The 27,879-nt window shown below is 32.2% G+C and overlaps 1 protein-coding gene across 1 annotated transcript; it reads left to right on the plus strand.

Moving 5' to 3' along the window:
- On the plus strand, positions 1–27,879 carry LOC118197506 (uncharacterized). The gene is made up of 6 exons (XM_035369020.2): positions 1–24; positions 7,440–7,599; positions 8,708–8,880; positions 15,682–15,919; positions 24,937–25,074; positions 26,416–27,879. The coding sequence occupies exons 1-6, from the start codon at positions 1–3 to the stop codon at positions 26,751–26,753; spliced, it is 1,071 nt and encodes a 356-aa protein (XP_035224911.1). The 3' UTR covers positions 26,754–27,879.

Here is a 27,879-nt window from a genome sequence, read left to right on the forward strand (position 1 = left end):
ATGTACAATTCGGCGTCTCATCAGGTAAGTGATTGATAATTTCACTTTGAACTAAGGAAGTTTAGTTAAGAGGAAAGGATGATTTAATTAAAACATTTGCAGCTGCATCCCGGAACCAACTGAAATTATTTTATATTTATGTTTGGCTGATTCTGATACATGGCTTCTTTATGTGCTAGGATTTTGAATTGCTACTTAAAAACATATGAAAGCACCCTAAATATAAATAAGCACACATAAGTAAGCTTTTAAATAAGACACAACTGTGCTCTCAAATACACTGTAATTAACGTAAAAAAAAAAAAAAATTATTTATTTTGAAAATCAGAAAAGAGCTTTATTCAGCTTATAAAAAGTGGAAATCTTTGCTGTTTTAAAAATTAATGACTTCGTAAACATTATAAAAGGAAAACGAGTATTATTTTTTTATCTCAAAAATAAATATAAAGAATCATGAATTGCAGAACTTAACCTTTACTAAAAACCTTTACTGACCTTTACTGAAAATTGCTTTAAACAAATACTTTATCTGTACGTTATAAACTTGGAAAACGAATAAAGGTTGCAGTTTAGTAATAAGGGATAATATTTTAAGTAAAATATTTTTTCTGTCTGACTTTTCATTCGCAGCTGCTAATCTAGTTTAATTTATATGTACTTTTATTCCATCCTTTCTTAAATGGCATACTAAAAATTATTTCTAGCAGGATGGATTTATGTATGACAACAAAATAAATAAGAAGAAGAAAAGAAATTAAAATTAAAAAAATTCTCATTCTTAACAGATAAAGTTAAAATGGAGTAACAGATAAATTCAAAATTTCACAAAAACCTGTGCTTTTATATTATATCAAACGTTACATGCGCGGAGAAGAGATATATGAAATTACTAAAACTGAAAAATTGTTTTAAATTACTAAAACCATGACACAATCTGAAGATAAATTTCAAATAAAACAGAAGAAATAACATTTGCACAGTTAGTAATGGGATTTATGCTGTCATTTGCTGGCATGTGTTGGTATCACTGTAGGTTCTGAAATTGATACAGTGGGTATAAAAGGAAGAAAAAAGAGAATTAAATGTTATTAAAATATTAATCTGTGTGTTAAATTTGACATGATATGCAGAGAAGCCATAATATGTAAATAAAATTATATAGAGCATTTTATCTTATCTGAGTTACAAACATTTTTAAGCTAAAATAAATGTATAGAATTTTACTCATCCTATTCAACTTATTCGTATAAAAATATGAATATTCATTTCGTTATATGGTGGCAAAAAATCTAATTTGTTTATAAACATGTATGTGCTTAAAATATCGTTAAAATTTGAGTTTTTACCGATAAAGTAACTTTTCATCTTATATTAGCTTTAAAATATTTATGCACCTGCAATATTAAGAGCAGGGAATTTTTATTCCCTAGTTAAGTGTTAAACGGAAGTAGAAAAAACTTACGCTGATTTTTTTGGTATGCAGATTTCTGATGAAACTTTATATTTTACCTTTCTATTAGTTTACAATTTTGAATTTTAAGTTTGAAGGATCTCATATTGTATTGTTGTAACATCAAATGATTACTTTCTAAAACTATATTTTAAAAAAGTATTACAAACAATATTCAATATAACTTATACTAAAAAATACTTGTAATAATATTCAGTATAACGTATACTAAAAATACCTGTAATAATTAATTTAATAATACTTGTAATAATTATTTTAATTCTGCCTTTTTTAAACTAATTTTTGTAGGAAACAAACGAATAGCTAATAAATGACGATGTGGGTAGTAATAATAGTGCATTTTATATTAGTCATTCTAGGAAGTGTAAATATTATCAAATATTATTTAGTCATTATGGGATGCAGTTTTAGAAATACATCAGTCGGTATTCGCACTTTTAGAATGATTCAAAAATTGCTTTAGGCTCTTTTAGTAAAGTACATGCAACTTTTAGAGAAATTTTTATATCTTTTATATATATATATATATATATATAAGTGCCTTTAATAAATAACATGAAAATTGCTTTTTTAAATATCAGTAGATTTATCAATATATCATTTAAGCTCAGCTTTAACATTTGTAACATATCAATTTACAGTATTACATCTTGAAATAAATACAAATTCGGTACAACTTACTTTCAATCATTAAAATTAAAAGATTGCTTGCTTAATATCTGCACATTACGAAGCATATAATAAGCTATATAGTTTTCAAAACAATGTGCTAAAATAATAAATAAGCAGAAAAGAACGCAAATGATGTTAATTCTTACTTAAAATTGCTTAACTTAAATTTTGGTTATTCGTAAATACTTCTTCAGCTTAATTATAAAAGTTTGTTCCTAATCAGCACTTTGGGGTTTTCCTAAAATGTACAACTAGTGTTAATTAAGTAATTAAAATTGGCTGTTGGGGTAACAGCTTATAAAATTTATATCAATAAATTTTTATTAAACGTATATCATAAAAAGATAAATTTAAGAAATATAAATTTTAATTCATTAAGCCATGAACATTTTGATCATAAACTATACGTTAACTCTGATCATAAATTATAGCATCAATGGTAATTTAATGATCCTTAATAGTTTGAGATAGAAATGTTACATCATGTTATTAGTGAATTTTACAGAAATCTATGGCCTTCTTGCTGAAAATTATATGAACATTTCGTTCAATACCTTAAGTAAATGTTCATTATATGTTGCAAAATAAATTAATAAATAAATAAAAACAATAAATTTCATTTCTAAAATGTCTTCAAATTCATTTATCAGCAATAATTTCTATCAAATTAAATAATTTGTTATTATGATTCTTGCATTTTTCCCACTTCGCTGCTAATTCTAATGTGAAGCTTATTTTCATCTTTTAAGTTAATACTACATATTTTATAATGAAAAATAATTGTGAAAGAATTTATTGCCATTTCATTGATTCTATAAAATAATAAAATTTGATTAGAAACTGCATCAAAAACCGTTACGAAGCAGGAATTAAGTTTTTAAATATGAATAAATTTAGAAACTTAAAAGTACATCATCATGAAAACATCTTTAAATGAAAACTTAAAAGTACGGTTTGATTGAAAAGGATTTTCTTTAATTTTTCATAAATATAAAAAATTAATTTTCATGATACATATGAGCACTGAAATAATTTTTTTTCTGTTAAACTTTAAATTTAGAAATAATCATTAATTTTATTTCTTCTGCTCTTAATTTTGTTCAACTTATTGTATTTAGAGTTAAATCCTTTGCTAGAAAAGAAACAGTTTACATTTCCAAAACAACTGAGTCTTTTCTTAATTTTTCAACTAAAATTACATTCTCTTAGGTCAATTTGCATTCATAAGCCATTCTTAAAGATTTATACTATTAAAAACCCTCGGCTGAATTTCAGGTAATGAATTCGAAAGAGAAAAGAGACTTTTTGAGACAAAAAATATTAATAATTAAAAATAACACCAGATTCGTTTATTTAAACTAATCAAGTATTTGTCTCAATCAAAAGACAAGTTAGAAATAAGATACAACATCATTCTTCTCTCGTCACCAAGTGGAACTACATTAATAAAATACATATTCAGCTTTTAAAATGAGAACCGAACTCCCTATGAATCATGTAATTCCCTTACTCTTGAGTACTTTTGAGTGCTAATTTAGATCGCCTTAACTTCCTTTACTCGAATAGCAGGATTCTCAACAATATCCGCAACGACCGTAGAGTTGATTCAGCACTCATCTTCGGAGCTAAAGAGTAGACTCTATCACTTAAGTAACTTTCAACCCTATTCTTGTTGAAACACTCATCTAAAGCAATCATTAGAATATGTTATCAAACCTCTTTCTCCTTCTTTGAATAAATATTACAAATTGCTTCGAAACAAATATTAAAAATATAATAAATTTTCACTGTAAATTGTGTTAAGGATCTTTCTAATGAAGTCATTCTCACTGAAATATATTTACAATTTAAATGCATGTTATAAATTAAGAGTATTAAGAAATCGAATAAATTTTGTGCATATATATTGACAAAGTTATAAAAATATGGAATAGTAAAATAGCATGCAAGACATTTGTGAAGTTGCTCTTAGAATTAATTGTTTGCTTTCCTTTAGAGTTGAGCTGCGATGCGGTAGAGTTGTTTAGAATTGAAATTTAATATATTAATCAACGAAGTATTAAGCGTGTCGTGTTAAATATCTTGTGGTATCGTCGATTTTTGTCCACGATCAAAACTGCCAAGCCTTCTGACGTAAAATTATTTGTTGTTGCAAATAAATGATTTTACATTACTTTCTTCATATGTTTTGAAGACAGATCTCTTTAAGAGAACACAGGAATTGAATTAGAGACTGAATACCATTTTTTATTCATTAACAAATTATCTACCAGTTAATTACTAACTTTTCACTGTTTGAAAATATTTCAATGAACCTATTCATGGCGATAACTTCCTTAAGATGATCCCATCTAAATGTAAGAAATATTTTCCTAAAATATTATAACAGGTTGGAAACGTCAGTAGTTGTCTTAGAGAACTTTACTGTAGAGTTTTGATTAAAATCAAACGATAAACTGCATGATTGATGAAATTTCCCCAATTGCTAACTTTGTATTCCAAATTAAAATTAAGCTTGTATTTTCTCCTTCAAAGAAACAAAAAGGCATCCACATGAGGCAATGCTTCTATGGACTCCAATAAACAGCCCTGCAGTATTGGGTAAAAATCTGTAAGATATTTTATGTCAATTAATAAATTATTATGATTCAAGCCCTTTATAACTTTCTTTTCCGTATTCCTCACCAGAATGTAAATTAGATTTGTCTGTTAAAGTAAGCTAAGTGTTTTGAATGGTTAGATAAGGTTTTCTGGCAACAGTGTCTTGCTATTACTTATTCTAGCCATTCCTGCTTAAAGTTATATTTCGACTTTAGCGTTTTGTTAACCGATGTTTTAAAATATAAGTCTTATACTATGTTATCAGCTTTTGAATTTAATTGTGTGTTATGTTAATGTAAATATCCACAAATAGTGGAAGTTTCGTCTGTAGTACAAGTTGTACCTGTACTGTTCAACTTTAAACTAAATATTTTAATCTTCTCGAATATTTTATAAATTGTTTAATACGTAAAGATAACTCAAAATTACTCTAGTGTAGTCTACAGGATTTGAACTCTGGCTTCTAATTACAAAAGAAACCCTACAAGCCCACTAAACTTTTCAGTATCAAAATAAAATAGTGGAACACCCTAGACATGAAATAAAAAAACATAAAAAAATAGAAAGTTTCAAATTTAAGATTTTTTTACCTAAAGTTATGATTAATATTAAAAAAAAGAGTAAAACTGTCAAGACTTGTACGAGAAATGTAGTCATCTGAAGAAAATGTTAAAGCCTGGCTATTGAGAAAATAATGAATAATTTTGGTCTAATTGCTTCATTGATCAAACATTTTTGCATATCTCATACATCAGAAGTTTTTAAACTTGCCAATACAATGTTTTTCTTTTTTTGACGGCTTCCTGAACAACTTCGACTTTTTAATAAACATATGTTAACGATTAATACTATATAATATCATAGTCTCATGTTAAAGTTAAGCAAAACGGATAGGCATGTTAAAACAATAACACAGAATAGAATAATAATATTGCATAATATTGCGATGTGTAATTGTGCACTATACAAGAATACAATATATAACAAACAAGTAAATAAACATAATGTTCCAGGATTTCTTCCATTCCCAGTAAACAAAGCGCGATGTCTCATTTGAGAGACTGTGCCTTGCAAATGCAATACAATGCATTTAAATCGCAAAACTAAGAGAGTGAAGCTACGTGTCACATTATTTAATAATATGAATTATTATATTGCCATTAATATATCTTTTTATGTATCTCCAATCAGACACTAGGAAGAGAATTTAAGATTCTGTTGAATTTTAAAAATCGTGGAAGTTCATTGATATCTACTTAAACATATACTTTACAGCAAAAATGAATAGAAATTAGGTAGGAAATAAACTAATATATAGGCCTCTTTTCATACAGCAATAGGTAAGTAGACATAAATATCTTCTAACTCATTTAGCTATAAATAAATAAAGATACATATTTATTTATTTATTTAAAGATACATTTAAAATTTGTAAACTAAATTTAAAGGTTTTCAAGACCAGGAAATGTTATATGAAAGTAAAATATTCGGTTTTTGATACAGCTAATTCCAAAAATACACGTACTTAAGCATAGGATCATATGGAATGGGCAATCAAATCCGTGATTTCCATGAATCATGAAAATGTTTATGTTTTGAAAACTTGAAGCTTCACATTTTCCGTCATTGAAAACTTTCGCATATTAACATAAAAATGGCAAAATTGTAACTAAAAAAGAAGGATCTTTCTAATTAGCAGTATTCGGAACACAAATACCAACTCGAGGTTACCCTGAATGCTACACGTTATTTCAATATGTCATCTAGCAAAATCTGTCGGAATTTTTTGCAAATCGCTGACCATCTCTTCCTTGAAAATTCAACAAGTTCTGGACATTAATACTAATGGGTCCTGGATATTTCTAGGAAATTTTGCCATTATACATAAATACTGCGCTAAACACATAACTCCGGCTGTTAACCAAATTGAGCTACACAGCCACGGTTATGAATTTTAAGCTATTAATTGAAATCTGCACTGTTATTCCGATATGTTTTGTTAAATTTTGTAGAGAAAATCTTAAATTTGAAGAATTTTAATCATGTACTTCATTTGCTACATATCATCTTGTAGAGATATTAGGTTATTTCGAAGTAGGATCCCAAACACTGATGACAAATGAACACACTTCTTCCAAACACAGATGACAAATGAACAATGCCCTCACCGCGACTCAAACCACGGACCTCTCGAATACGCGTTGAGCATTCTGACCACTACACCAAGAAGGCATGCTAAGAAGGAAGAAGAAATACCTTATAATCTTAGTACACGCATGTTTATTTTCAAAGCTCTCTTCTTAAACCTATTTTTACATTAAAAGCAGATTTCAGTTTTGCTTAAATTAAAAACTTTGAAAATAGGTAATTTGTTTTCTTTTCTTTTCTTCTCTTATAACTGAAAAGAAGGATTCGAGTGATTTGAGTTTTGAAAAGATTCGAGAAAATTTAGAGTTCATGTCCGGAGGTAATCCCAATAATGATCAATTTGGATTATAAAAAACTTCCAAAATGTGCTCCCATGTTAATAGTAGAAAGTGGAAAACTTCTTGACTGTAAAGTTTTCGCTTTCGAAAACAGAAATAATGTTGCGATCCATAAAATCTGCTGTTGATTTAAAATTTTTTCTCACTGAAATTAAATATACGATGTCAAAAATTACTTTAGTAAGCAAGATAAACTTTCATATTTTCAGGACGGCATCCCAGGATATCCAAGTACGTATGCTACTCTTGGTGGCTCCCGATATTTATCCCTGAGCTCTTCTGCTCCCTTAGAGACTGTATTCCGTCCGGCAGCAACGTCTTTCTATCAGCCCTACGTGCCATGGTTGGCAAGGCCATATACATTAGAAGGTTAGTTTTGTTACACTAAATAAAGGCATAAAATGCAGGTATATTTGAGGGTTTTTGAAGAAACTTAATGGCAAATTCTTCAATTCATGTGTCTCAAATTATAAAATAGTTAATACAGATTGAAGATGAAGTGAAAGGGAGGACTGAAGAATTTTAAAGTAATTTTATGTAATGCCTTAATATTTTTTTGCAATCATAAACTCTGATAAAATTACTGGTGTTTCAGATAGTTTCGTATTTTTCATTGGTACGAAAATATTTCCTCATATGAAATATCAAGCTCCTGTTTTAATTTATTCTGATTTTAAGGACGGTAACTTTAAAGTGGGTAACGTGAAAGTTATTGTAAATGCATAAAACAGAACTACAGAATCCTAGTTCTCATCATATTTCTTTACTTAAATCCATTGGATAAGGAAAAAAAAAGCGATGTTTTTCAGCATATGTAATAGTGTTTACGTATAACTTGTGGCAAAAGAGTATACATGTAAAGGAGCTGTTGCAATTTTGAGGGGGGGGGGGAAACAAATGAAAATAAAAATGCATTATTCCTAAGAAATTTATGTATAATGGGAGCACTAAAATATAAATCCAAACTTTTTAACTGGTTTTAAGTGACCAGAAATTTATTTTTATTTACTATTAGACAATTAAAAAATTTTATAATTTTATTGCAGTTCTTCTTCCAAACACAGGGTGCAAATTTCAAACTTCAGATATTTCTAAATTTATTTCTATTTTTATTTGTATCAAACTGTATGTTATTCAATACTTTTAATTTTTGAAATTCAATGTCATTTAATATGCTCATTATACTGGAAAGGAAAACGAAAATTATCTGATTAATGGTCACATAGTTGGAAAGCGATATATTACAGCTTTTGCAAAATAAATTACAACAAAAAGAACAGATCGAAGAATAAAATTGAAGATACTAATAATTAGCAGCAAGAATCGGAGTTCTTGTTAAAAGATGCGATTCTTATCACTAGTTCTTACGTTATTAGTATATTTAGTAATGAGATACGAATTAAAGATCAAAAGTTAGTTCCTATTTCAGTCCAAATGCTTTTTCATCAAAATATTAAACTGTGCTTCTTTTCTCCAGATTTTCGAAATGCAGCCAGTACCCCTTTGGGCAAGCACAGACGAAACAGAACAGCTTTCTCACAACAACAACTGTCAGCTCTGGAACAAACTTTTACAAAAACACAGTATCCTGATCTAGAAAGTAGGGAGAACTTAGCTCGGAAAACTGGACTCCCAGAACCAAAAATTCAGGTAATGTTTTCTAGAGTTTTTGATGGTCTTGATATAAAATGCTTTCTCAAAGGAACATAAAAAGTTTAAATAGCAGATATAAGAGATATATATCAATTTAAATTTTACTAACATGTAAAATTCCACAGTTTGTAATTAATTTGAAATGAAAATGCTCAGTATGCAGATGAGAAAAAAGACGCCCGGTCTTTAGCAATCAGCAGCAGAGAATTGAATTTTCCTTTAGAAATTAACGCTAAATTAAGGAGAAAAATTCATAGTTCTCCTTAGTTAGTCCGTGTGGATTCATGAACTAAATCCTCAGTTCATGAATTCACACGTTCCTGGGGGCTGTTTGTCACCCAAAAGGTTCGTAAACCGAAAATATTGTTCCCGATTTTCCACAGATGATGTCTTATTTCAAATTTGTTGCTGTACCTCGTGCCCAAATTCATTACAGAAAAATCAATAGAAATCTTTTCTACGAAATAAGTAACAGATAACAAAGTTTACTTATTCTACCACAGTTGTCTCTAAACTGTGTTCCACGGAACCCTGGAGCTCTGAGAGTTAAATTCTAGGGTTCCGTTAGTCAAAATAAAAATTTAAAAAGAAACTTACAAGTATAAAGCACTCACAATAGTTCCCTAGCGTTAAAACTAAAAAATATAAAGGTATATTTATTTATAGATTATTTTTAAGACTTAACATGTGGTCATAATATGTCAAAGAGAATGACGTTCAATTCTTTCCAAAACTAAACTGTTTTTTAATTGGGAGTGTATTTAATTTAGATGACAGTGTTAAAAATTATACAATGGAGACCCTTTTTCAATTGAAGAAAATTGTAAGAGAATATTTCCCAGAAGGAAAATACTAAGCATGATTTTATAAAAAGTCCATTGGAGTATTACGATAAATCAGAACGCTTGCTAGTGAAGGAAATATTATCGATATATCAACAGACTCGACATTAAAATCTAAATTTAAGTAAGAGCATTTCCTAAAATTTTAGCTGTAGATTCATGCAGAATACCTAAAAGTTTCTCACACCCCTATGAATATTATAATTCCATTCGGACAACGTATTAAGTGAAAAATCTTTCTCAAAGTATGTGACGACAAAAACAAAATATAGAAACAAATTAAATACAGAATATGAAATGCGACTGCAGATAACATTGATACAGCTATACTTCGATAGCTTAGCAAAAAATGCAAGCATAGTTCTGGCACTAAAAGAATACAAGTGGAGCTGACACTTGGAGCAGGAGTTAATACCATTAAGGAATAAATTACATCAATTTTGTGTTACATTTTTTATTTAATATTATTACATTTTTTATTTAATATTATTACATTTTATGTAATATTATTCTCTGATTGTCTTTACATAAAGTACCTATAGCATATTGATCTACTTTAAATATTAAATTAAGATATATTTTTAAGGGTGGGATGAGGCTCCCCGAAAAGCCCTATAGTTCTAAGATTTCCTTGACAAATTTTGAAGACCACTATTCTACCATACCTATATGAAAGAGAGTAGACTGCATAAGTGACTAGGAAGAGAATAAAAAGAGATGTTATTGTTCATATAAAAATACTCCTTTCATAAAAACATCAGATATATGTTTGGGGTATATCTTTTTTTAATCTTTTAGCGCCATTTGACGTTGCTTGAAACTCATGGGTCTCCGTTTCACACAGAATTTATCAGTTTCAGTCAAAGAGCTTTGTTGTTTGTGTTTTAAAATATTTCTAGAGGAAACCATGGCATTGCAGTTGAAAGTGCTTATGATGTAGCTTGTTACAGCTTTATCAGGATAATATTATCTCATAAAATTTTTCACCTATCCCATTTCACACGAATTTTGCTGATCAATGAATAAATTCATATTTTTTTTTCTCACCCTCTTAAAATATTACCCACATTATTTACTTTTGTTGCTATCTCTGAAACGTTTTTAGTTCTTTTTTGATGAACGCAGTTTTATAATCATGAACCAACTCTGATAATGTTTCGACAGAGACTTCCTCAAAACAGCTCTGAAATCATTTGTTGTCTACTTGAGTGTTCGTAACACAAAACGCTTTCGTTATCCGAAGCTTCTTAATTTTTTAGCCCAAAGGAGGCCATTACTTTCGAAATGGGAATTAATGTTGGCTCACTATAAACAGCGTAACACTTTTCAAATTGTTGCTGCCAAATACTACCGCCCAGTGTTATTTTTAAAGAAATTGAATGATGAAAAATCTGCATGTGTGTATGTATGTATGTTCCTCATATTGTGAAAACACGATAATACCTAGAACATCAAACTTTTAATAACTTAATCTTCCACCCTAACATTGAACCTGTAAGCTGTAGTTTCGAATTTCAAATTTGTTTTATTATTTATTTCACATTGTGTAAAACTTTAATGAAGTTTTGATTAATAATTTCAACGATTTCAAAGTGAGCAGTGACAACAGTTTTCAAAATAAAACATTTTTATCTCCAGCGTTCGAGACTTTTGCCATTCTGGAAAATGTAGGATATTTATTTTTCGATTTTAACTAACCAACTCGGTTCTATGAAAGCAATGTGTTGCCGCGGCTGAAAATAAATACTTTTATCTTCTAAGCACCAGCGTGTTGTTCAGTAAATCTAAGATACTTTCATATTTAATCTGGAAGTTTATTGAGTAATAAACTAAAGTGATTTAAAAGCAATAAACAGATTTCTTAAGAATACTTTTTAATGTTATTCATTTAAATAAACAAATATTAAAGCCATGAGATAAGTAACTAGAAATATTTAATATTTTTTGAAGTTATGCTGGCTGGACTCATTAAAATCATAGTTTCCAAAGAGGTAATGTAATGAATATAAAAATATATATGTCAACCTCTAACACTCAACCGGGAATTTTAAAGATAGGCTATTTTTAAATATTTTTTGATTTTGCTGTTGAAATGATTTTATGTAAGTGCGAAAAAATTTAATAATAAAAGACAAAAATATTTTATTGACCATTTTAATAAGAAAACTAAATATTGGTATGATGAACTGAGAAAAGAGTGAGAAAGATATGAATATGTATATCAAAACTTAGGACATTCATCGGAAATTCTAAACGTATGCTGCTATGTTTATTTTTAAAAATGTGATTTTTTGTTATTGTTATTGTTGAACTTTATGTGACATAAGTGCAAAGAAAACGATGTTTAATGATAAAGCTAAAGATAAAAAAAAACTGAGAAAATTAAATTAATAAAGCAAAAAATCTGAAAGCTTTTAGATTTTACATTAAGCCCGATGGGGCATTTTTTAAACTTTTCTGTGTTACTATTATTTATTAAATGTTCTTTGCACTTAAACCATAAATTCAATTCAACAGTAAATATCTCAAAATAATTTTAAAATGAGCATATCTTTAGAATTTTCGATACACAGTCTGGCGTACTGGAGATAAATTTTTTACATTTTTTTTTCGTACAGTTTTGCCATTATTCGCTTTGAAATCCTTGAGTTTGTTAATAAAAAATTCGTTGAATATTACAATATATGAAATTGATAATCAAACAAATTTCAAATTCCAAATTATTGCTTCCAGATGCCCATATTCAGTGGAGGATTACGTTATTCAAAATTTGACGGCTCTAGGTACCGTTATTTTTTCACAGAGAGAGAAACATACATACATTTATGCAGATTCTTCCTTATATAATTACTTTAAATGTAATACAGGTTTGTAATATTTGGTGGCAACAATTTGAAAAGTGAATCAAGGCAGAAAGTGAATCGAGGCAAAATGCCAAAACGAATTGCACTTCTGGGCCCTTCTGGCTTCTTCAAACTAATAGCCTTCTAGGCTAACTCCCTTTGGGCTACAAATAAATAAAAATTGGGTCAGGAGTAGTGAGTGTAAGAGCAGACTGGTATACTGCAAACTCAGCGAGACCATATAAAACTTTAACAAACCCTTTGGAGCGACGGTTAAAATTCGAAGTCTTTCAAATTTTGTTTTTTATATTTATTTCTGTATTGTTTGCCTGATAATTAGTTTGTAAACCGATTTGCTCGGGGTAATAGGCATTCGTGATTCTAGGTTCCACTGTTCTAAATTACTCTAAAATCTGATTCCATGGATGTTAATAAGAAAATATAAAATAATGTATATTAAAATACATGTTATTTCAGATTTTATCATCTCAATGACTTTAATATCTGTGCACTTAAAATACGAACAGTAGACATATTAAAGATTTTTCTTCAACCATCTATAAAAAGAAAATATCAGTTCTTTGACAAATATTCCAATTTATTTTTGGTGAAATAACATCAAAAGTCATAATGCTGATTGTGCACATCTTACACAATTCGGCAGCATTATTTCAGCATATTACATAATCATCATAATATTGTACTTTGTAACAAACAGATATTGATATTTTTTACTTAAATATTTTTGAAAATCATAACTGCTTCATGTATGTTTTCAATGTTTATGCATAGCCTTGGTATTTCTGGAGTAATTGCTCTCTATAAGTGTGTTTTTAACGTTTTGGTAAAAAATAATTATATAATAATTTTCCTTTTTTAAATAAACTGTTGTTTATTGTTTCTGTAACAATGAGCAAAATGTCCATTGAGTAAATTCTAGATAGGGTTTCATAAAAATAAATTATAACAATTTAAATAATGAGAAATCATGAAAATAAACTTATTTTTTAAAGATTTCAAGAAGTTATTCAAAGGCTACGGACTTCAACAGAATCTAATCTGTCGTAAGAAATAAATAGCCACTTTCATTTTAGAAGTTAAATACAGTCAAGCCTCTACTACAACCAAAATGACTTCTTAATTAATTTTTTTATATAATTTTAATTCTTCTTAATTTAAGAGTTATTATTTACTAGATTATTTTTGTTAATGCGTGTTCCTCGTTTGTCCACCATGGCCTTCTTTTAGTGCATAAAAGAATAATTGCTAACAGAACTGCTGAGAAAATGTATATATTAATTTAGAGGGTAACTCCATACTATTATGTGTATAGAATGCATGTTTCAAGGGAAATGACTTCATTCAAAATTTTTAAGTTTTCAATATCTGTGAGGAATGTAGATCATGCTTCATTAGAAAAAGTGTAGCAGTGTTGACACAGAATTTACGTTTCACCTCTGCACAATTCATCCAATTTGAAGAATTTTAATTCTTTTTTAATCATGTAATTAACATAGAATTGGTTTCCCTGAAATTTTACATTTATATTTTCGAAAAATGCAAACTAAAAGCTTGAAAAATATTTCGCATACGTATGTAATAAGCACAAGACGTAGAAAACTAATGTTATGTAATAATCCCAGTGTCTAAATCAGTATTTTATTTCCCAAAATTTGTAATGCGAAGCACCTTTATAAGTTCTGAAATTTTAACGAACACTTGAGTAAATTTAGGTTTTGAGTTATAATAAATAATAACACAAATATATTAGATTAGAAAAAGCATTTATTAGCCCAAAGGGGCGTTAGACCCAAACGGCTATTAGTTTCAAAAGGGCATTTTCCGTCGTTTCACTTTATGCGTTGATTCACTTTTCAAACTGCCTGCCATCAAATATTATCGCCATGTATTGTATTTAAAGATACTAAATAACGTAAAATTTTCATAAATACATGAATGTTTCTGTCATTGCGAAAAAACAACGGTACCTAGAACCATCAAATTTTCCTCCAACCGAACATGAGCACTTGGAAGCCCGAATTTTGAATTTCGAATTTGTTTTATTATTTATTTCAATTTTTTTTAAAACTTTAGAGAATTTTTGATTAAGAAACTCAACGATTTCAAAGCGAGTGATCGCATTACTGTACGGATAAAAATACTTTTATCTCCAGCGCATGAGACTGTGTATCGGAAATTCCGAAGATATGCTCTTTTTAAATTATTATGCGATAATTCTGTTGATTGAATTTTATGTGAATTAAGTGAGAAGAACTTGATTTTAATAAATAAAGGTAACAGATAAAACGTTAAAAAATGCCCTTTTGGGCGTAATATAATATCTGAGAGATTTCAGATTTTCTTTCTCTTTTCTTTTCTTATTTTTATGTAATACCTATAAAAGAAAAATTTTGAATTTTTATATTTACAAAAATGATACATAATCTAATTAAATGAAGCAAGTGATCCAAAAAGTAATTAAAGCATTTTTAGTTCTTAATGACTTTGACATGTTTGAACCTTAAAATTACGGATTCCTTTAATGTCAGGTACAGTGTTAGAAACCTGAATTCTTATATCAGATGCAGCATAAACTCTTTCTGTATTTGGATTTTCTTGCAACACAGAGTGAAACCATATTGTAACGTTGTCGTAAAAGATAGTAAAGTATGAGTAACTCGTTTAGAAATAGGTCCCGATATGCTTCTGACAGACTTATCCAAAATTTGTTTAACAACAGTAGCTCCAGTCTGAAGATACGCAAATGTTTTTGATATATTTTCTTCTTTTCTTGTCTATCTGGTCACAGCTAGTTTACATGAATTATAAATTTCATTTCTTGAAACTCGTTTACAGATAATGATTGATCAATATTTAAGTACATTTTAAAGCACTTAGTGTGTGTCTGCTGGTTATAGAACATGAAACAAGGAAAGAAAATTGGTATTTTATTGACTTGACAAGGTAGTAAAAACGCATGTATTAAACTGGTATTGTTGTGTTCAAAACTTACTCATCCTGTTATTAATTAAATCCATAACATGTATTTTGCATAGTAATAAATCAGTACATTTGTTTTTGCCTTTAATTAACAAAAGAATTGATGCCTATAGGTTTGGTTCAAAAACCGACGAGCAAAACAGAGAAAGCTGCAGAAGGGTGGAGATAAGAATTTTGCAGCTCAGGATAAAAGTAAGGAAATTATCAGTTCAACTACAACTTCACCTCAGACCCCCACCGATAAAGAAACTTGCACAAGAACTATCGCAGCACATTGCAGCTCTGAGGTTCAAAGAAGCAATACTGTGTCGAGTGCAAGATTGTTAGAATGCTCTGCATCACAAGAAAAAAGTAAGTCACGATTTTAAGATAATAGTACTTTTTAAAAAAAGAAATTATACTACACTTTGACTTTCGAAAACATGCGGTTTGTCTTTTTAGATTTTATTGTAACCTCTGAAAGACGTCATAAATTTGAACGCTTGCAGTGCAAATCATGCAACAGTGATTGTTTTCGATGAGAAATAGTTAAAATATGATACGAGTATATATAAATATTGTGAATAATAAATAAAACGGAAAAAATTAGAAATCAGATTGCTTTTGTGACAACAAATATTTCCACGTATGGTTAACTAAATAAGAATTATTAAGTTTTTCTAATTCTTCTAACTCAGTGATTCTCAAACTTTTTTGTCTCATTTTTGCACTGCGCTTTTACCATTACTAGGCGACCATTGCCTCCCTTCTTCTTTTCATCATCCCCGTTCTTTCCAAAACTACAAAAATACATTTATATTTATATAAATTTTGATTATTAGTGCGTTTTATGAATTAAAAAAGAACTAATATAGAAAATGCTGATAAATAACAAAATCGAATAAAAATAATTTTTATACCCATAAATGAGAACTAAATGCTTAATAAGTAAAAAGGCTGATCACATTCTCCCCCTCCCCTCAGAAGCTATGTAATTCTTACCCAGGGGGGAGTTCCTTCCGCCCTATTAGTATCTCTGTTCCAACACGACAGTACCGAAATATAAACAGTTGAAAATAAACCCACTTTTCGTCATAAAAATGCATGATTTATATCATCCCTTAAAGTTTTACTCAAGAGTTTTTTATTCCCTTAAACACTCTAAGGATTGTTTCTGTGTATTCGTAGGTAAAAATGAAGGATAGATTTTGTACATAAAGGAGAATTTTCCTGTAAGATGTCTTCACAACGTTGTCTTTTATCAATAAACTTGAGAAAAACAAATACTTTTAAAGCAGTTCTCAGAAAATTATGTCATATTTTCCTAATAAAGTTATGAAATAGATTTATGAAATTATGAAATAGAACACTTATTTCTGAGACATAAATGACTTTTATATAAAAGTTCTTTAAAATGAGCATTTTATTTTATAGTACCTCTCGGAGAAAAAGCCGAAAAATACTGTTTAAAACCATCATCTAATGATTCGGATTAAATATCTTAAGTTCATGCTACTTCAAACATATTTATAAACAATGTTTTACTACATATTACTTGTTTGAGTCAGACAGGCAAAAGATTAGGTCTCAGATCTGTATCACTAAAAATATTCTGAGTATAAATAATAAAAATAAACTTGGATAATATCCTACATAAACTATAATATTGTTGCGTGCGTACGGGTTCGTTATGAAATGAATGCACAAGTCCGATGAAAAATGAACAAAAATTTATTATTATCACAACAAAAATGCTTAAATTTTCTCAAATTATCATGCAGTATTACAATATCTCACAGTAGTTATCTTTTAACTACTCAAATGTCCAATAGAACGTAATTCAAAACAGCTAAAGAACGCTAATCCGCGAATTCGCTACAATCAACAACAATAGTTTTCTAAACAACAACAAACTAAACAACTACTACAAACTGAGATGTTTTCCTCCTTTTATAAGATTTTAAAATCACGCGCTAGAATTTTCCAGTACTTTCTCGAAATCAAAAAGAGATATTTATTTATTTAACGCACGCGCTCTTGTATTTTTAATTTTTCCGGCTTAGCTTTCTTTTAATATTCGTCACGCGCTGCACTGCGCGAGAAATAAAATCATTTAATTTATAATTGAACTAACATTAGCTTTTTAAATACCAAATTCGTAACACTGCCCCCTTCCCAAGGACTGCACGTCCGGCAGTACAATCCCTGGACAGGAAGCTAAACTTACAACTGTGGCAAAAATGCAACTGAGGCATAAACATTACATTACAATATCAAACAATATTAACAATAAATGCAATAACTAACTTAAACAAATGAAATGCTATCAAATACTAAATACAAAACAAATACTAAATACAAATCAAATACTAAATGCAAATCAAATACTAAATACACATTTATAAACAAAAAGGACCATGGTCTGATACTATTTACAATTATTTACATTACGTACTATGGCCATAGTAATGAGCTAACCTGTCGTAATGAACGACTTTAGGTTTAGAGTTCGAAGACTTACGAATCCGAACCACGACGTCATTCAGCCTTTTTAGGACTGTATACGGGCCATCCCAAGGTGACTGTAATTTCGGACAAAGTCCTTTCCGTCGAGTCGGATTCCACAACCACACCTTGTCTCCTTCGTGGAACTGATGTTCAGTAGCTCTTGTGTCGTAGCGGGTCTTCATCTTCTCCGTCGCCAAGTTGACTCGCTCTCGTGCAAAGTTGTGCATCACTTCAAACCGGGCCTGGAGATCTTGAATATATTCCTCAGACGATGAAGGAGCGTCTGGAGGGCGGCCAAACAAGAGATCACAAGGCAGACGAAGGTCACGACCGAATAGCATCTGTGATGGAGAATAGCCGGTAGTCTCGTGGACAGCACTGCGGTAAGCCAGTAAAAACAGCGATAATTTCTTGTCCCAGTCCTGCTGGTTTCTGGAAACTACTAATGAGAGGTTATTAAGGATGGTTCGATTGAACCTCTCTACCATGCCGTCCGACTGGGGATGTAATGGCGTCGTTTGGGTCTTGTCAATGCCGAGTAGTTTGCATAGTTCTTTGATTACTACCGAGGTAAAATTCCTTCCCTGATCGGAATGTAACTGAAGAGGCACTCCGAACCTGGAAATCCAGTGCTGTATCATTACCTCAGCTACTGTAACAGCCTCTTGATCAGGAATAGGATAAGCTTCAGGCCACTTGGTGAAGTAATCAACGACAACGAGTATGTATTTGTTGCCATCAGCAGTTCGTGGCAGAGGTCCCAGGATGTCAAAGGCGATTCGTTCAAAAGGCGCCCCTACGTTGTAACGTTGCAGCTTGCCTCGGCTGCGTCTCTTAGGTCCTTTCCTACCTGCACAGGCATCGCAAGATCGGCACCACTTTTGCACGTCATCCTTTGCATTATTCCAGTAAAAGCGCTCACGAACTCTCTGTAAGGTCTTCATTATTCCAAAGTGACCTCCCGTAGGGCTGTTATGTAGTTCTTTAAGGACATCAGGAATGCGGGATCTTGGAAGTATCAGCTGCCATCGGAACGTCTTCCCATCATCCGATTCGAATTTCCGGCATAAGACGCCGTTTCGAATGTGAAGTGAATCCCAGAGTGCCCAATATTGTTTGGTTGTAGGACTACAGATAGAAATGTCCTGCCAGGTAGGTTTTCTGTTTGACGACTCCATTAGATCAATTATGGGTTTAATGTCGCGGTCTTCCAGCTGGTCTTTCCTGACTTCATCATCACTCCACGGTTCTCGATCAGCAGATGTTGATGATGTAATTTGTCTTGCGACCGGAGTCAGCAGCTCGTATTTCGCTTCCACCCTGGAACAATATCGACAGTTTTCTTGGCAAGGTCTTCTAGACAGGGCGTCGGCGTTTCCGTGTGATGATCCCTTACGATGACGGATAGTGATGTCATATTCTTGGAGTCTCTGTATCCACCTGGCTATTTGACCCTCAGGATTCTTGAAATTTAAAAGCCAGGTCAATGATGCATGATCGGTGCGGAGCATGAATTTTCTGCCGTATAGATAGTAATGGAACTGTTCTACAGCTTTGACTATGGCGAGCAACTCTTTCCTGGTGACACAATAATTCCTCTCCGGTTTAGACAGGCACTTGCTCCAGTACGCCACTACACGTTCTTGGCCGTCTATTTCTTGGGACAAAACAGCACCAACACTTTCATTACTCGCGTCGGTGTCGAGAATAAATGGTCGGTCAAGCTGAGGATACGTCAGGATTGGAGCAGATGTTAAAGCCTCCTTTAAGTTGTTAAATGCATCCTCGCATTCTTTTGTCCACAAGAACTTTTGGTTGCTCTCTGTCAGCTTGTGTAGGGGTCTTGCGATGAAAGAAAAGTCCTTCACGAATTTCCTATAGTAGGTGCAAAGCCTTAGGAAGCTTCTCAGCTGATGGACATTTTCGGGACGTTTCCAGGATTTAACGGCTGATACCTTTTCAGGATCCGTGCGCACACCTTCTGCAGAAATGACATGTCCCAGGTAAGTCACTTCCTTTCGGAACAATTTGCATTTAGCGGGACTCAGCTTCAGATTGGCTTCTTTCAGTTTCTGAAGCACCTTCCTAAGATTTTCTAAATGTTCTTCAAAACTCTTTCCGACGATGATGATGTCGTCCAGGTATATGAGGCAGGCTTCGTAGGAAAGGCCTTTCAAAACAGTTTCCATAAGACGTTCGAATGTTGCCGGCGCATTACACAGTCCAAACGGCATCACCTTGAATTGCCAAAGCCCTTGTCCCGTAGTAAATGCCGTCTTTTCTCGGTCTTCAGGCTGTATTTCTACCTGCCAATACCCACTCTTTAAATCAAGTGTTGAGAACCACTTGCTGCCAGAAAGAGTGTCTAGAATGTCGTCAATTCTAGGAAGAGGGTAACTGTCTTTCTTCGTAACCTCATTCAACCGGCGATAGTCGACGCAAAATCTTGTTGAGCCGTCTTTCTTTCTGACTAGGACGATGGGAGATGCCCATGGACTTACTGAAGGCTCGATGACATCGCTTTCTTCCATATCTTTTAACAGTGTTCTCACCTCTTCCTGTTTAGCAAACGGTAGACGTCTTGGATGTTGCTTGATCGGGGGATGATCGCCGGTATCTATTCTATGTTGTGTCAAACTAGTTCGACCCACGTCAGAAGATGAGCGGGAGAAAACAACTTGAAGATCTTTAATGACGCGATCGGCAGCATTCCTCTCTTTATCGTTTAATTGCGCATTCTGCAATAACTCCGATGTAATTCTCTCTGAGGACACGGATTCTTGGATGTTACTCTTTCTTTCAACAGTGGTTACTGGAGTACATGCTGCAACCACTTCACCTTTCTTAATAATTCTCCCCTTCTCAGTTACATTGGCGACTCTCACCGGGATAACCGTTCTGGATAGGTCGACGAGTGTTGAGGCTACTAGTACTCCTTTTGGGCTATTACAGTTATTGGGATATTCTATGATGCCGTAGCGGAAATTTCTGTTTTCGGCTATGGATCCAGGAAGTAAAATTTCTGTTCTTGCCGGTATTGTGATATTGTCTTGTGCTATGATTTTATGGACAGATTTAACTTCATCATTGACTCCAAATAACGCTATGTCCTCAGATGTAGAATGCAATTCGTTATTTTTAAAGTCCAAGGGAAAATTGTATTTCCTTAGAAAGTCCGATCCGAGTATGCAAGAATCAGTGATCTCTGCTACATATGCCGTGTGATGGTAAGCGGCACTTCCAAACGTGATGTTAGCATTTACTTTTCCATCGATGTTGATCTTCTCACCGGACACAGTCTGTAGGGTAACGCAGGGCGGCGTCCAGATAAGTTTGCTTCCCAGTTGTTGAGCCAAATCTTTTCGGATGATGGTAACGTTGGCTCCTGTATCTATCGTCATATTGCAGGTAACTCCATTAATATGTCCTATTATGAAAAGTCCATTACTGCCGCCTCTCACTGCAGAAATCTGAAGCGCTTTAAACTGGGGCTTTTCATGATCTGGCAACCTCCGCCCCGCGAGATGGCCACTAATTAGTTTCCCTGCTGTTTGTTAGGAGCGGTCTTAGCATCCGTGCCCTGGGGTGTTCTGCAGTTTCGTCGGATGTGTCCTTCAGCACCGCAGTTCCAGCACTTTACGGTCGGTTTCTTGTCACCAATATTCTGTCTCAAGGCGTTCAGTTGTCTAGTTAAATCGTCTAGACGAGCAGTGACTTGATCCCCTGGCTCCTGGACTTGAGCAGCTCTGACTGGATGGCGGTCTCGACGGGTGGCTTGCTGGGCTGCCTCAAATTTCATGGCATACACTAAAGCGCTTTTCAGATCTTTAACATCCGCCATTCGCAGTGCTTTCTGTATTTCAGGGTCCCGGATGCCATCGATGAAATATTGCAGGGACAGGATTTCCCTTGTTTCTGTCGGGCACTCCGAAAAGGCGTGATGTGACAGCCTTTCAACATCCGTGGCGAGCTCCTGAAGCGTTTCGGTGAGCTTCTGTTGACGAGATTTTAATTGGAGCCTGCTGTAGTCTTTTAAACATTTCTCCCCGAAGCGCAGCTCCAAAGCGCCGGATAGAGCTTCGAAATCTAGCCTTTGATTTTCGGGAAGCGTCTGCAGGATATCCGCTGCGTCTTCTCTCAGAGAAGCGGCGAGATGACAGGCCTTAGCTTGGGAATCCCATCCATTCGCATCCGCAACGGTAGAAAATTGTGTCCTATACACCTGCCAGGAGGTCTTCCCATCATATGTAGATAGTTTCAGAACGGAACGAGCAGGCATCGATAAAAATTTAAAACCTTCAGAATTGTTTCCTACCGTCGCTATGCACTTCTTTAGGCTGTCAACTTCTTTGGCGACGGCAGCAGAAACCCTATCATCAATTTGTTGTTCGACGGCAGAAACTCTCTCTTCTATATGTTCTTTTACAGAAGAAATTCTTTCTTCTACTTGTTCTTTTACCGAAGAAACTCTTTCTTCTATTTGTCCAACTTTAGTTTCAACCGCGTCTATTCTGCCTTCCATAGCCTCAAATTTATTTTCTATTACGCAGGTAATTTCTCTTTTCATTTCGTCCTGACCTGCTTTCATCTCGTCTTTAAGGGATTTCATCTCTTCCTTAACGCATTCCTGGCCCAATTTCATTTCTTCCTTAACGGATATTTGACCAGCATCCATTTTCTCTTGTACAGCTTTTATATCTTCCTTAACGGAGTTGACGGCTCCTTCCATCTTTTCTTGGAAAGCAGCAAATGCAGTCATCATTTGCCTGAATTGTTCTTCCATCGCTCTTGTTATTGGCATTCAAATCCCACTTCTGACACCAAAAATTGTTGCGTGCGTACGGGTTCGTTATGAAATGAATGCACAAGTCCGATGAAAAATGAACAAAAATTTATTATTATCACAACAAAAATGCTTAAATTTTCTCAAATTATCATGCAGTATTACAATATCTCACAGTAGTTATCTTTTAACTACTCAAATGTCCAATAGAACGTAATTCAAAACAGCTAAAGAACGCTAATCCGCGAATTCGCTACAATCAACAACAGTAGTTTTCTAAACAACAACAAACTAAACAACTACTACAAACTAAGATGTTTTCCTCCTTTTATAAGATTTTAAAATCACGCGCTAGAATTTTCCAGTACTTTCTCGAAATCAAAAAGAGATATTTATTTATTTAACGCACGCGCTCTTGTATTTTTAATTTTTCCGGCTTAGCTTTCTTTTAATATTCGTCACGCGCTGCACTGCGCGAGAAATAAAATCATTTAATTTATAATTGAACTAACATTAGCTTTTTAAATACCAAATTCGTAACAATATAATCGGTCTGTTAGTTCATACTTCTAGTTTCGCTAACATTATTTTCGCTGGTTTAAGTATCTTGACAGGATTGTTTTCCCATGCGACTCGAAACTAAGCCTCTCCAGTCCACAAATGAAGATTCTCGAAAGACTCCAACAATCTGTTCCTAAATTCTATTAATGGACGATGTGTATTTATATCTTTTAATTAAACATACATTTCCACATAATCTTAAAACTTAATTATTTAAATCGATCTCAAAAAAGTGAACAATCGATAGCTTTAATTATTAATACATCGATCAAATTTTATTTTCTTTAAGATATTACTTTAAGATTCTGTAAGATCTTATTTTATTTAATATATTTTCTTATTTTATTTAATATATAGAAGCACAAACGGGAATTTTGTTTGGTTTTCTGCAGCCGATACCTGTTTATACGGATTCAAATACTGAATTAAGAGAAGCGATAATATATTATATTTAAACAAATCTTAACAGCTGACCATAGTTAATGTTATACTCACGATCTTGAAAGTAAATGATAACCATGTCCCCAAAAAAGTTCATTTTCAGAAATCTGAAGTAAAATCAGGGTGGTGATTTGATCAATACTGAATAATTCCTCAAAAAAATTTTATTTTGAAGGTAAACAGTTAACTTTTACAAAGACCGACCATCTGAAAAGTATTCAGTGTTTTAGGCTAAAAGATACATAAGTAACTTGTGCTGTATGATAATGCTTCTGCGAATAAGACAGCTATCGTTAAGGAATTTAAATAGATAGTTAGTTTATAAAGGCAAAACACAAGAGCTATGTGCCTAATCGAGAAATGTATTTGTGAAGGATTTTATAAGGAAAACGAATCCTTATTTACTTTATGCATGGAAAAACCATGAAAAACATATGTAAATAACCCTTTCGCCGGGATCAATAACCAGCGATCAGCGGTTTCATCCACTTGGCTACTTGCAAGTTTCCTCAGACATAATTTCAGAGAAAAAGGGAGATATTCTTAGAACATTTTCTTAGTCTCCTAGGGCTACTTACTTTCAATTCTAAATGAAACCTTACCTTAGTGGGGCAGTATTGAAAGTATTTCAGAAGTTCAAATTATTCATGAGGGAACTGATGAATTGAAAAGTATTCAAAGAGTTCGTTTTTATAAAGAGATCCAGAAGTTCTGTGAAAGTGGCAAGGAAATGTATATAATATAAGAAATATTCGTAATCAATTAGAAAGCCATAAAAACTCTTTTCTTCAAATCTGAAGTTTCATAAATTCAGTTTTAAAAGTTTGTTGATTTTGTCTGTATTTGTCAGATGAAGATTTAAACGCATTGCGTAATTTACACGAAAAAAAATTAGATGATCTTGCGATTAATCATTTTTGAACTTCTTGCGAGCTTTAAATAAATTTTAACAAATATCCATTACAGCAAACGAATATGCTTATAGTAATAACTTTTACCTACATAAAGCAGAAAAAAAACTATTTTATATTGTTTTCTGCTAAGATTACTTTTTTGCTGTTCCTTTAAAATTGAAATGCTCTTTGTATCTTTCCAGTAGATCTCAACCTAAATTCCATCTCTGGCAGTGAAGTTTCTGGGTCAAAAACTTCACCGGAAGCTAATCCTGATATAAGTTATGGTATGCACACGATAGGCTACTCAGATTATAAGACAAAAAGCTTAACTCGACAATGTAAGTTATGATGTTAATTTTTATTTTTACGTAAGATTAAAGCTTCAATATTTAACTCTTTAAAATATTTTAATAGTAATTAATCTAACTAGAACTCAGACACTATTTCTATCCTGCCCGCATTAAACTATGCATGATATTTCTCTTATTGAACTTCCCAAAATAATATATTATGCTCTTTTCGGAACTGCAATTGTATTTTGATATTTTGCATTTTTGTAGCACTATTTATTATTTCTATTTATTAATTTGTTTATTTAGTGAGTCTCGGGTGATAATTTTATTGCTTATTTTTCTACAATAAAGCTTATGCCGGCGTATTGTGTTATTTCGTGTATTGTGTTGGAATTCTGAATCAACTGACGTTTGAACTGGAAGAAGAGCACCATTAAAACGTGAGACAGCAGCAAAACCTCTCATAACTCGCCTTCGTGACGATTTTATTGCTAAGTAAACAATATTTGGAAATGTACTACAAACTTGGCAATATTCTGAAAGTTTTCCAAAGTGCAACATCAAAGCGTAGGAAATTTTTTTCTCTGGAAGCTTCTCTAGTATCCCTATAAATACGGTTGTTAGTTCAATGATTCAGTTCAAAATCGCTGCACTGAGCTTGCTTTGTTAGGATTTTCCTGTTCTGCGATGTTCGTATTTTAAGAAAATCTTGTCTTATATATGTCTCATATATGATGATGCATTTCGATTTTTCCCTGTTCATTTGGCACAGTTATTAAAGAGATCTGTAAGAATACTGAGCAAGTAATACTATAATTTCAAAATGCTCAACAAACATTGCTCATAAAAAATATGTTTAATGTAATCGAATGAAAACAAATTCATATTTAGCTTTATCCAAATTATCACAGTAGCACTGTGACAGAAAAGAAAATTCACCTGGCAGTGTTAATAGACCACTGAAAATTAAACTCATTTCTTACAATACACAAATAATCAAGAAATTGCTTTAACTCTTTAAATCAAAATAGCAAGCAACGGATTTACAGTATTTAAATTAAGCTACTGAGGAATCTCTATTATTAAAAGTATAAAATTCCTGGGATACATCCATGATTATTCAAATTCGTCGAGAAATTATTTATTTAATATTGTTTGAATACGTACTAGAATTAAATGAAAGAAGTCACGAAATTTATGCATATATAAACTTTATTTAGAGTGCTAAATTTACAATACTTATACCATTATCCATATTCACAGAATCATCAATCATTTTTTAGACTCTAAAGAGACTCCAACTAATGTAGTTATTTTAAAAAGCATAATCTTTAGATATTATTAAATATTGAATTCATATTCATCAATTTCTTTTGGACACTTTAGGTTTATCCACTGTTCCGAAACGCCAAGATGATAGCTTCGCAGAAGACTTGACTCTAGAAACTTCGAACCCAGATCTAGTCAAACAACAGCATCCCCTCAACTTGTGGACCAGCAAGATTCCTCCTTATCTGAATCCTACTCCTTCGGATCCTCATTGCAGATTTTTGCCCATGGTTCCATCCTTCTTGTATCCGCACTTGCCCGGGAATTGGCCATATACGTATTATAGTGCTACCGGCCCTAGCGAAGTGACTCAGATTTGCTCTGGGAAGCCATCATGCATATCGATGGAAAGAGGAGATGGTGTAGGTCAGTGTTTTGCTGAAACTGACTCTTGATTTGTTTCGGATGTTTGGACCTTTTACAATTAACAATCAAGACTGCACAAAGTTGTAAATGTTATTATTTATTTACCAAATCAGTAATGGCGAACCTTTCAGGCTTGTTATCTCAGGAAACTGATTAATTTAATTCCACTGGCATGTCGATCTTCGAGAGAAACTGCTTTCTGCTAGTCTATATAATCCTTTATTAAACAAGAGTGGTGTTTAATAAATGATTATATTTATCAATCATTTATTCAATCATGAGTGGTGTTGTGTATTATATACTTAAACATCAAATGATCACGAAGATAAATAAGTAAAAGAAACTTATCCTTAAAGAATTTAAATTAGTTTCATTATTAAAAGCAGCTCCGTACAGCAAATTGAATAAGCAGAAGAAAAACAGCTGCGAAGCAAAAATATGAAGTCAACAAAAATGAAAGAAAAACCCATGATTTTTATGATAGACAAAGATATTAGCATCCCGAAATATTACTTTACTTCTAATGCTGGCAAATAATTCATTTGAAGAGACACGGCATGTAAAACAGTGTACTGGATTTATGAAGAATAATTAATCACTTTTTGTCGAAGACATTTAATGATATGTAGTCAAACTCAGAATTATTTGCATTTATGGGAGAGGGTTTGATCTTCCTCCAGGACTTCCTAATCGAAATTAACGCAGAGAAAAATCTGTAAATGAAAGCGGATTCTTCAATCCTTTCAAGCCATGTAAACAGCAGTTATTTCATGTCAGTTTCCTTTGCCATGTATAATATCGCTTAATCTTAGTTGAAAAGTCTTGCAGAAATATGTGAAAAAAAACTAATAGATATTTAAGGATGCTGAAAAGTTTTGAAACGAAACAATAAAATAATTCAACACAACTCTTTTAAGCTCGCATGGAGCCTGATTAGAACTAAATCAAGAATAGCTGTTTATGGAATAACCAGGAATAATATGGGTGCAGTTTCATGCTAAAAGTGTGGTGTATCTCCGTTGAGAAGCTGTTTACAGGTTCGTCATCACTACCTTGATGTGGAAAATAATAAAATCTCCAAGAAAATGCAAAAAAAAAAAAAAAAAAAAAAAAAAAAAATATGAGCGTCAGGAATTTCAAATCATTATTTAGGTT

Source organism: Stegodyphus dumicola, chromosome 7 (assembly GCF_044657685.1).
Source record: "Stegodyphus dumicola isolate Sdum_Otavi_A_Nest chromosome 7, ASM4465768v1".
NCBI classification, from domain to species: Eukaryota; Metazoa; Arthropoda; class Arachnida; order Araneae; family Eresidae; genus Stegodyphus; species Stegodyphus dumicola.

Coding starts and splice junctions, on each gene's coding strand:
- LOC118197506 (XM_035369020.2), top strand. CDS start 1: ATGTACAATTCGGCGTCTCATCAG. Junction 8,881..15,681: donor TCCCAGAACCAAAAATTCAG/GTAATGTTTTCT, acceptor TGATGCCTATAG/GTTTGGTTCAAAAACCGACG. Junction 15,920..24,936: donor CTCTGCATCACAAGAAAAAA/GTAAGTCACGAT, acceptor GTATCTTTCCAG/TAGATCTCAACCTAAATTCC.